Source organism: Vigna angularis, chromosome 1 (assembly GCF_016808095.1).
Source record: "Vigna angularis cultivar LongXiaoDou No.4 chromosome 1, ASM1680809v1, whole genome shotgun sequence".
In the NCBI taxonomy this organism is placed as follows: Eukaryota; Viridiplantae; Streptophyta; class Magnoliopsida; order Fabales; family Fabaceae; genus Vigna; species Vigna angularis.
In genome coordinates, this window is record NC_068970.1 from 6,913,674 (window position 1) to 6,926,198 (window position 12,525).

At 31.5% G+C, this 12,525-nt stretch overlaps 1 protein-coding gene across 3 annotated transcripts; it reads right to left on the reverse strand.

Moving 5' to 3' along the window:
• Positions 1-4,756: 4,756 nt before the first annotated feature.
• On the reverse strand, positions 4,757-12,173 carry LOC108321572 (diacylglycerol kinase 7). 3 transcript variants are annotated; one of them, XM_017553361.2, is made up of 13 exons: positions 12,032-12,173; positions 11,139-11,562; positions 10,626-10,748; positions 10,081-10,218; positions 9,913-9,998; positions 9,542-9,629; positions 8,919-8,994; positions 8,261-8,343; positions 7,979-8,049; positions 6,817-6,894; positions 6,142-6,229; positions 5,876-5,992; positions 4,757-5,195 (listed from the first exon to the last, which is right to left on the reverse strand). In XM_017553361.2, the coding sequence occupies exons 1-13, from the start codon at positions 12,151-12,153 to the stop codon at positions 5,034-5,036; spliced, it is 1,656 nt and encodes a 551-aa protein (XP_017408850.1). In that variant the 5' UTR covers positions 12,154-12,173; the 3' UTR covers positions 4,757-5,033. The 3 variants fall into 3 exon arrangements, with proteins under 3 accessions (XP_017408850.1, XP_017408852.1, XP_017408853.1); XM_017553363.2 differs by lacking the exon at positions 12,032-12,173 and adding an exon at positions 11,676-11,825; XM_017553364.2 differs by lacking the exon at positions 12,032-12,173 and adding an exon at positions 11,669-11,722.
• Between the last annotated feature and the right edge of the window lie 352 nt (positions 12,174-12,525).

Sequence of the window (12,525 nt, forward strand, 5' to 3'; positions counted from 1 at the left end):
TTAGTATTATAAAAGTCTATATTAAGATAAGACTATAAATTCTTTCTCTTATAAAAAATAAGAGATAAAATGTCTATTTTATAATTAATGGTTCATTAAATAAGTGCGATCACAATATAAGATAAAAAAATTATATTTTATAACAACATTTACAAGTAAGACAATTATTCTTAACATACGTGTTAGCAAAATCATATATTAAAGATAATTTTATTTTGTTTTCCATTTCGTTTAATCTTTTTATAATAATATCAAATTAACGTTATTATATTCATTTTCCTTTTAACATGTTTATCTTGAAAAATTGAAAAAGAATAATAAAAAAAGAAATCTAAGCACATGTTCACTTGAATGGATTTGGGAAGAGTGATTCAATGGATTTGAGAGAATTTGATGGTAAATTTTTTGTTGTTTATTTGAGTGGATTTGGAGGTAAATGAGAGTAGATTTGGAAATAAAGTTTGTGAGAATTAGTGTAGAATTTGATTGGTGTGACAGATTAAACAAATTTACTTCCAAAATACACTCTCACTTATCTCTCAAATCCATTCAAGTGTTTAATAAGTTTTGAACTCTATTTTCACAAAAATTGACTCCAATATATATATATATATATATATAATTTATAACACATATTACCGTCATTGCAAATTAATAAATAAACTATAGTCAGTATTAAATTATATATTATATATTTTATTTAATAACATAATAATAAGTATGATGTAAAAATATTAAAAATTATAATATATTAGACTATCTTATAAAATATATAATTTTACGTGTACATATATTGTTTCTAAAAGTTAATTAAAGTCTTTTCATAGAGCTAAACTCATTTTAATCCTGATCCTAACCCACTTGAGAAAGGACTTTGGTGGTTGGGACTTTTTTAACTCTCATCTAAGGAGGTCTCCTAAAAGGGAATTTTTTTCAAGGATGAATTAGGGTTAGTCCAAGGGCCATGGGTCAAATTAATACCTCTAGTTAGGTTAGCCTTAAATGTCCTATTATCTAACCATAATCTTATGTGATTTCTAGTCATAATTAATATGGTACTACAAAATTATATTATATTACCAATAAAGTTTAATAAATGAAAAAAATTTGTTGGTAAAATTTAATTTATAAATAAATTTTATCAATAAAAAAAATTCATCAATAAAATAGAATTTATCTATAGATTCTATTGACAAATTTTATTGATGAAAACATTTGATGATAATGGATATGTAGATAGATAAAATTCGTTAATAATTCAAAACTTTTATTACAAATAATATTTTCGTTCATAAATTATGTTTGTGGTAAAATTTATTGATAATAAATTTTTTTTGACAATATTTTGATAATTAATTTTTTAAAAAATTCATTTGCAATTGTATTTTTTTAAATCTAATTATAAAATGGATACGAATTTTCCCGTCAAATATGATAAAATGTTTATTATAAATTAATTGAAGATGTATGATAAGAAGAGGAGAATAAAAAGAAAGAAAGAAGCAAGAAAAATAAGGAAGAGAAAGAAGAAGAGGAGAAGGCGAAAACAATGTTTGTGGCAGCATTAATAGTGGCAGTGAAAATGTTTGTGGCAGCATTAATAGTGGCAGTGGTAGCAACAAGGATGGAGAAGGACAAGGCAACAACAACATACACGAAGACAACAAAAATGATAAGAAAGAAAGAGGATGAAGAAGAAGAAAAAACACAAAAAAAAAAAGAAAAAGAAGGAGGAAGAGGAAGAAAAAAAATTATATTATAATATTTACATATAGATTCTACCAAAAAAAATAGTCAATAATTGTTGTGAATATTTACATATAGGTAATTATCAATGGATAACTATTAACAAATGTTTCGTCACATTCATTTTCAATATATTTTTCTCTTTGGTGGTAATATATATATATATATATATATATATATATATATATATATATATATATATATATATATATATATTTTGTAAAATTTACATGTATGAAAGATCGAAAAAATAACTCTTATTTATAGGGATTACTTAGTGTATTCTTGTTTTCCTTAGGATAACTGTCAAACATAAGAAATTGCTTTAAGTTACTCACAAATAGATTTTGCACATAATAATGCTTGAAATTGCATTTTCTTGCCAACAATATGTCTCAATTGCAGTCTTAATTTTAAGCCATGATAACAAAAGTGATAATAATTATAGGAAGACCAAGTGACATGCTCAAATTCCAATAATAACATTGTTAATCAAAACAAACATAACAAAACATTTCAACCCTTTTCAGCAAAACTAAAATCTACTTCTTTTGTCTAATATCCTATCATTTGTTTTAAAATACATCAAACATGAAATTGAAATCATGTTCTATGTTTTGGAATCTTCTAACACATTAATTTTGATACTACCATTCTTTATACTTTCATTTAACAATTATACATGATATTATTTTATTTGAAAACTTTGTTTATTCTTATTTTTAGGATTGAATATGTTTTTAATCCCTAAATTTAAACGTAAAATTAGAATTCGTTCATGTTCCAAATATTGATACAAATTAGTCTTCAAATTTTGAAAATAAATGAATATAATCATTTTGACCCAACAATATTAATTTTTTTAGATTTATTAAATGATCTTTTATTCTGACATTTGAACTAGAATATGTCAAATGATGTAAACAACTCAATCGCTAGCTTGAACTGCGTTTAACACATCAAAAAAATTTAATACAGTTGGATAAAGAGGATTATATCTATTCTTTTTTAAAGTTTGAGTACCAAATTGTATCAAAATTTGAGACAAGGACAAATTCTAATTTCGCATTAAAGTTTAAGGACTAAAAACATATTTAACCCTTATTTGTATTAGGTAAATATAATATTTTATTATTAAAATGAGTTGTAAAATGGAAGAGAACAAAAGTAAGGATATCCCATCTAATAACATTTTCTAAACACTAAAAAGTTAAATAAATATTACACATGTCAATTTGATCTACTCCATAGGGATTTTGTTTTATGTGAGTCAAGACCAAAAAAACTATTAAGACACAAAAGGCTCACATAAGAAAAAGTTTAGGGCCAAAATAGTAACAAAGTTCTATGGGGTATGAGCAACCCACGAGTCACTTTGTGTAAATTAGTATTGAGTCATGATAAATGTGGTTGAGTCAATCTAAAAAGACTAGTCTCGACCTTCAACTCAAGTTAAATTGTTCAAATTTTCTGTCTGGGTCAACTCATATTGACCTTCAAGTCATGTTGACTAGTGTTGATGTTTGACTAGTGTCGATTCGTCTCAATCTTCAGTTTATGTCAACTTGTCCCGACTCTTGGCCTATACCAATTAGTCGCGACCTCTAACCTCCGTTAATTGGGCTGAACCTTCAATTTGATCATCGACTTAGGCTAAGTTGTTTCAATTTTCAATCTAAATGGACTTATCTCAATTTTCTATTTTGATTAACTCGTCTTAACATTTTAGCTAAGTCGAATCTGTTCAACCTTCAATATGAACCCATCAATATCAAATTTTAGCTCAGCTTAACCTTCATCCAATACTAGTGTAATAAAGATTTTCAATTCATAATTATTTAAATAGAGCAATGGACGAAAATATCTATTACTATTTTAAAATAATAGAAAAAGTTGGAAAATATATTTGCTAAAAAAAATGATGCTGTTACAAATATAAAAATAATATATATTTTGTTGTTGAGTGGTAAGTTAATACACAAACGGATGACGTTTAGTTACGTTTTAAAAATATTAAATCAAAATAAATAAATCTTAATTTGAATAATTATTTACTCAATATGTGATAAGGAAGAGAAAAGAAAGATGATTGAAGAAATGAAAAGATATATATAAAAATAAATAAATAAAACTTGCAAAATTAAATTAAAGAGAAGGATGATTAAGAATTGGTCAACGAAATTTATAAGCGTAATCTAGAAGGTTTAATTAAGATCGTTTAACAAATTGGAAAGTGAAATTTTGAAATAAGACAGACTTTTCACTTTACAAACGCAATTTCGATCTCTATATTTATATATATATTATGTAACCATTCTAATTTTTTTAATGAAATTTGTTAAAATATCAATAAATACGATATATATTATGATATAGGATTTAAAACTTGAGTGATTTAGATTGATATTTCTTTTTCAAGAAAAAATTTAAAATTTTGAATTGATGAATTTATTTGTTGACTAAGTTTTCGAACCGTGTGGAGAAAGTTTGACATTGATTTTGTACATCACTTTATTTGTACCACGACTTAACTGGGCAGAAATTGGTTCTTTATCAAACTGATAAGCCCGGTCCAATCATAAGAACTATAGTTAAGTATTTAAGATTTATGAATATTTTCGATAAAATTTATATAACGTTTCCTACACACATCATTTGACACTATTATTAAATTAATATCTTTCTAGACTCTTTTGAGTTTCAACAATAACTCGAACTCAACTATATTATTAAAAAACTGTCTCCATTTCTCATTTGAATAACTTTCAAAAGAGAAAATTATGTAAATAAATTAAATTAAATAATTTTATCTATAGTCTAGTTTTAGCTTACGAAAACAATATTTTATTTTTACGTTTTCATAAAAATTTATAGAAATTATACCAGAAAATTTCTATAAATCTAGTTCTGTAAACACCATAATATAAATTGACATCTTAAATATTACATTCCTGCCAAATAAATTCCTTTCGACCGCATAATTTTCAGACAACCCGACAATAGCTAGCCATTAGTCAAAAAAAAAAATTCCACAACTTTTCCATACAAATATAATGGAGAGCCAATGCTCAGGATTACATATACATATGCCTTCCATCACTACCGCCAGCTATGGAAACCATCAAAGAATTATGCTCACTAAGCATAAACAAGATTTTAATAAAACAAAAAGACTTATTTTATACAACAGCAAACTTTCCATGTATCGGACAGCCAATTCCTAAGATTGCATATAATATAAAAGCCTTTCATGAATTACAGCTGTGGAAAAGTCAACCACCTAAGAATTACTTTTTCCCACTGATGACAAGTGACTGGAAAGGTTCCCTCTTTATATCCACGAATGTGGTGAACTCCTTGCTCAATGGCTGCTTCCAGGGTTCTCCGTCCATTTGCATATAGGCATTTTTCCACCGTCCACCTCTCACTTCCAATCGAATAGCTGAAGCCTAAAAGATATAAATAGAATTGAACAATCATGAAAATCCAGTGGTGTATTGATCACTGACAAAGACAATTTCACAACGCAAATCATGGCAATATCAAGAATAAGGGAGACCAAGACCATTCTATTTCAGAGAGGTGGGCTATGACCAGACTTGCCGAACAAATTTCATACAAAAGAAAAGAGAACGAACCCTCTACTCTGACAGACGGGAGAAAGGTTTTTCACTTGTCAAATTTAAGTTGAAAGTGAAAAATTAGAATTTAGTGGTAAACACAAGATACAAGTCGTATAAGAAATCAGGCCGCATCATTCAATAGTCAATTGCAGTAGATATTTGTTTCATTGACATATGGTCATTGAATTTCCAATCGGCTAGCTTTTTTCTCACCACCTTTTTCCCAGAAAAACACTTGAGCGGGGGAATCAAGATATACTAAGTTTCTTGGTTGAGGTGCTCAAAATCGTAAATCTGACATTTAAAACTAGATCTTTCCATATTCTATTAGCCATATACAAATGAAGATGATCAACACAGATGCAGAACAGTATGAGACTCTTCAGATAAAAAAAACCAAGGCAAATGGGTTATTATTTAGAATGTGTTAACCTCTCAGACAAAAGCAGTCAGGGTCAGGGAACCTAGGTATCCAATTCACTCAAACACACAATAAATTGTGGTACCTGAGCTAGGTGCTTTGCAGATATCAGTTCAACCATGACAAATGATGCATGCCATCCTTGTTTTAAACCAAATATTTCCAAAAGCCCATCGGAAACATCAGCTTCAACAAAGCCTCTCTGAAATCCCATCAAAAAGTCTATTCAGTCAAACAATTAATTTGGAATAACCCTAAGTATGTATCCCTAGATCTTTTTTATAAATGAAAGGAACACGAGATTGGATGCTTTCATATCATCTTAATGAGGTATTATCTCAGGCAACATACCTTTTCCAAATATTTTGGTTTTGGTTTACCCCATGGATTTCTCCCACTTCCATAGCTATGAAGATTCAGAGCTACTATTGCCCTTACACTGAAAGGAATAATGTAACCACGTCATGAATAGTGGAACAAAACAAAAATTTCACAAGAGATATTGAGTTGTGACTCTTGCTAAATTACTTTGCAGTAAAATTTAACTAATTCAAATTTTCAAAATCTATATGAACGACAAAGAAATGCACACTTCCAAAACTACAAATGGTACTATACAAGGATTCCTTGGATAGAAGTATTCTAGAATCTAAGCAAAAGATGGAATTTTTATTAATGGACCTAATATCCCTATTGTGGTGCCAATGTAGTAGCAGCCTTACATTAGAGTTAAAAGATACAAAATAAAAGATTTCCCAACATATTCGAGACACTGCAACTCTGCTCACTTCACACTTTCCCATTTGAAAAATAATTGCTCTCTCAACCACCTCTTTATTTAGAGGCCATACGCTTTATTTATTATACTATCTAAGCCTGTCCAAATAACCAAACCAACTCCCTTACTAACGAAAACCTAAATAATTTCTAATTGGTACCTATCATCAGCCTGTCTTGAAAGCATTGATTTGATTACTACTTAATAATATGCAACAGCAACAATTACACTATAGATGAGAATTGTACCTCGTAGGAATTGCAATCTGCTCCCACTCTGAGCTATTGATCTTTTTGATATGCATCCGCAAAATGTTTTTAAGTCCCCTAATGACAGAGGATGATTATGATTATAGCAATGAGGAATATTCTAATTAGCTATTAAGTCAGTCTTCTTCCTTTACTACAAAATAAAAATAACATGTCTAATTTTCAATATAAATAATCATAATACAAGTTCATCTCTCATGATAACTCGTATGAAATCAATGGAAAGAAGCTGCACATCACCGTAAATCCAAAGACATTATTCTACTTATTTGTCGCAAAACAGATTAAGACACAAGACTCATGCTAGACACAGAAGAATAATCAAATTGGCGATGCATGGTGGAGTGTGAAATGGCTCTCCTCAACTTAAATTATCCAATCTTGTGTTTATAAGATGCAAGGGCAAAAAAATTGAAGGGGGGAGAATTTCTCTATTTTTCAGCAGTACTGTAAAATTATATTCAGCTTGCACTCAAAAGGTGAAATCATGTCAAGTTAAACAGATGGGACTATGCATTCTCTCGTGTACAAATTTCACATGACAAGGTCATGTTTTGGAGCATATTGTGTCCCTCTCTAGTCATTGAAAAAGTGGGGTCAGACAAAAATAATAGAGAAACAGACACAAAACATGCATATGTTGTGAGAACCCGTCAGCAGACAGAAGTATGGGTTGAAAAGTGTTAGGATACTTATCTAATTTATCATCATTCTATTGTGTGAAGGGTTATCCTATTTATCATGATTATATTGTGTCTAGAGTTAGCCTATTTATCATTATATTGTGTCTAGGGTTACTCTCATTATCATGATTATATTGTGTCTAAGATTACTCTAATTATCATGTACTCTTATCAATTTATTTTTATAAATAGAAAAATATGAGAGGGATCAATCAAGCCCATTTTTATAAATAGAAGAATATGAGAAGGATCAATCAAGCCCTCTAAAATTATTTTATAAAAGATCATTTGTCAACTCATTTCCAATTCTCACTAACAAGAATAATTATTGTTGCAAGAGTAGATTTCTTCTTTTTTCTAATGAAGAGTAATGTGAAAAAAAAAAACAAAAATAAAAAATTATCATGAGTATTTTGCTTTTTCTGATGAATAAAACAGCTTTAGCTGGCATATCATACCTTAGACCTGGATCACTAACGCAAGGTGTGAAAAACCAGCCTTGTGTGCAGCTGTATCCTGAGTATATAATCTGCACCCAAAAAGAAATGGATTTATTAATGATCACAATCCATTATTGACACTAAACTATTATATCATTTTTAGGAGTGGCACCTATCAGACGGTTAACATTTGTGCTAAAATTTCAATCTCAAATACAGCGTGCAGCAAATGGGAAGAGAAGAATAAAAAGAACAGGTAACTAATAAAATACGTCACACACTAATAGCTTTAGTACCTACCTTATTTGAAATTGGACCGCTTGCAAGGTAAGGTTTTTCATTTCGTAGATGATGGAAGCCATAAGCCACTTGGGCATCCATTCCTGTAGAGATAACAAGATATTCTATGAATATTTGAAAATACAGATTAAAAATTCCATTGAACTATATGAAAACATTTCCATTCCATCAACCACCCAAAAGGAAGAAAGTTGTAGCATCTCAAATGTCTACATCACTCATACGAAACATACACATCCAAAAACATAAAAAATATAAGGTATAAAGGAATTCTCAATTAAGTTAGTGGGCCATGCAATGTCATGGCCAAATCTTGCTTAAGCATATGAAGCCACTGTAATACAAAGTAAGTCTAATAGCCAAACTTCAGACATTAAAAATATGAGCAGAATATGAGCAGCATGCATGATAAGTCAGTAACTCCATTCTTGCAATACTCTCTAGGATGCATCAATACCATTCCAGGAGCAACTTGGTTTTAAAATAACACGTCATACAACTAATATATAGTATCACATGTAATGTAGTAACTTTTTTCTCAATGATTAATTTCAACTACCATCTAAGGCACTAAAAATCTAAAATAGACATGATATCATCTCCAGAAATTTTCATTAAAGTCACCAGTATAATACTACTAATGTCCAGATTGAAGTACCTATGCTGAAGTAATTATAGTACACGCCTTCATAACTTGCAACTGTCTCTGGTAGTGCTCCCTTAATTTCAAAGCTCTGCAGAGAGCCGACACAGAAAATTGCATATTACAACTCCCCAACAGCAAACAAGTCACAAAATAAGTGGGAAAAGTTGCATGCTGAAGTAAATATTTTGCAATCTTATCCAAAAATACAGTAAATAGCTAGTTGAAACAACCATCATGTAAAGAATCAAGTTCGATCAGAGTGACACTCTAGAAAGACCTTGACAAAGCCAATTGTATAAAAAATATGAGGCATATGCTGTACAGAAGTATATTTTGATTAAAATTTATAGCATAAAAATAACCAATGGGTTGATATTCATTATTTGGGTAAGAAGTTGGGATTTTAGGAAAAACTTGAAATATCACCAAATATTATTACTAATCTAATCCTTTGACACCTATATATGAAGGACGTCGATTTGGAAAACAAAGATTACTACTGACCTAATCTGCCTCCTATATATGAAGGATGTGTGCATTTGGGAACCACATACTTTATGCTCAAGCAAAACAAACCTAACCAATTCATATACAGTGCTAAAACGCATTAATAATATGAGAAACCAGACAATAACCTGATCAAGAGTGAATTGTTCTGTAGGCTTCAAACAGTGCGGTAGCTTCACAGATGTGCCTTCTGGCATTGCAAGTGAAACTCGCCAACTGCAATTTAAAAAATATTATACCAATTTAATATATGTGAGCCACAAATCAAAGAGAACTGAATAAAACTATATCTCCTTATAAAACCCAAATTCCACAGTTCTAAAAGTTCATATTTAGAAGACGCACAAATAATTTTAATTTACAGTCGTCATACTCTATCTGAAACTAACGATGGCAAAAGCTGAAAAACAAACTCATTTTACTCTGTGACTTCATATCCACAATCACACTTAACTCAGTAAAGAAAAAACATATAAACTATATTCAAAATACACAAAACCTATCCAAACGATTAACACTCCCAGTACTAGCCCTTTGAAGAGTTCTCTTAATAGCAGACCTCCATGCAAACGGAAATGACCCACCCTGAAGAATATCAGAAAGACAGATTAGTACAGTAGATCCAACTTTCATTTAACCCATTGTTTCCGGGTGTATGGAGGCTTACCCAATCAAAACTCCTAGAAAGGTCATTGCCTGTCCCCAGCGGTATGATCCCTACAGGAGGAACTGGCTCTCGAGCCTGTGTGCGAAGTTCTGTTAGACATCCTAATACCCAACCAACTGTACCATCACCTCCAGCAACCTGCCGAATCAACCAGTTCTGAGATTGCAAAAATATAGTAATATCCTACCAAATATTTGAATCCAGTACATACTACAATTCCCATTATGTGTAATCAATCACATTTTTAACTTAGAAATTAAAGAAATAACTACATAACCAATCACTTGTCAACCATACCTAATCTATTTCAGTTTGATTTAGGAGGGAAAAAGATAATAAGTAACAAATCCTTTTCTAATTATAATAACTTCCATTTTTTAAAATCAAGAATGCACAACGGAAAGAAACCAAATACGGGAAGTTTGGAAAATAGTCATTAGATCGATATGTGGTGCAAGAATCATGACAACTTAAGCAATCACACGCTATACTTTATACCATATGAATGAATTGTAATGCATGTTCCAGTTCTCGAATCAACATACCATAACCCTAATTCTTTCACGAGTTTCTTTGGCACAAGAATCACCAAGGCTCGCCAACATCTCCAGACAACTCAATCCATACCGTACGAATTCATGAGGCTTCACATCTGATAAGTCAAATACCTGCACCGTACAACCAAAAAACAATCACGACATGTAAAGACGAACAAAGTTATAGAGAAAATAATAACGGAAGTAAAAATTCGAACCACGAAACCATTTCTACAGATTAACTTGAATTTCACATACGCGACAAATAAAAAATAAAAAATAAAAACAGTTATGTAACAGGACACGGTGATTCTCAAAACATTTGCATTGTCTATAACCAGTAGAATCCTTCAAAATGACACTTCTTCTCTCATTTCAGAAGTTTAAGCGTCTCATTAACAAGATCCAATTAATTTCACGGTTTCCTCTGTTTAGCGACAAGTGATTCGGAAAAACATAGATTCTAACGACAGAGCGACAGCGAAATTTTAAACACGCGCAAGCAATTTACAGCAGCAGTACCTGCTCCTCACTCATGAGTTGCTGCAGTCTCTCCTTGAGAGCGGGGCCGTGGCGGCCGCCGCTGCGGGAGTTGATAAAGACGACCATGGGATACGGCGGGGCGGCGGAATCCTCGCCGTCAGCGCGGTTAATGTAGCGGGACTCACCGGCGGCGGGGTCCTGAAGACGAATGGAATCGCGCATTGCGTAGCGCAGGTACCGCGGCATGGTGAGTTGCTTCTTCAACTCTTCCTTGTCAATTCGCATCCCGGACAGACCGCAACCGCGAAACGACTCGACAATCGACGACCGCACCGCTATCTTATTCGTCTCACCAGTCGTCGCCGGCGATCCCATCTTCTTCTTCGCTGTCCTTTTCTCTCGGCGACCACTGGATTCCTTTCTTCTTTGAGGCAAACCCTCTGGTTCGCCTCTCGTCTGCACTCTGCACAAAATTTAAATCAAAAGAGGAATCAGTTTATATTTTTATTATGATATCATAATTTATGAATACTGAAACAAAAAGAAAAAAAGTGCATGTGTGAAGCAACTCTTGACCCTCAAGGCAGTATTTCCAGCGCGCAGGCAAAGAAGAAAGTCCAACCAGTAAATTTGAGTTGGATTGGAAGCATGCCAATTTTATACTTTATTCGAAAACTAAATAAATAAAATTTTTGGCAATGCCGTTGTGGGAACGCTTTTTCTTGTGGGGTGGGGAAAATGGCCCCTCATTTTACCGCTATTTACAAAAAAGGAGTTTTTTCTCCAACTCACACGTCCCCACCATACACATGCCTTTTCGTTCATCATTACTCTCTACTCCATTTCAAATTCTTTATACGAATAGTAACATTTAACCAGTTATTTGCTGTAATGATGTAACTCTCTGGAATGATAAATAATAATACGCGTACCGTTTCTCTTCGTTGCTGGATGAGAGCAATGTTTTAATTGAACCATCCATCTTTTTCTCAAATCTCCAGTGTGTGTTGACGAGCACACCATTACTCAAGAGCGTTTGGCTGGGCAATTGCATGGTGCTCTTGAGAATGGTGGCTCGCGGAAAACAAGAGAAAATTCACAGAGAAAACTCTTCTTTGATGTAGAGTTTATATGTATAACTTGTTCTTCTTTGGTCAAATACGAGTCTTCGACACAGAACAACACAGGTCATATCTACAATCGCAATCCTATTTTAGTTAAACAATAACTGTAATTTAGATTTACTAATGCTCTTAAGAGTTGGCTGCCAACTCAACTATTTCAAATTCCCTAAATTAATTTACCATCTTTCCCTATTAAAAAATATACCACAATTTTGCAGAATGCTAATTTTGTAGAATAAATGTCAAATACACTGTAACTAATATTTTTAGATATTAAAACTTTAAATAATAATGTTAACAAA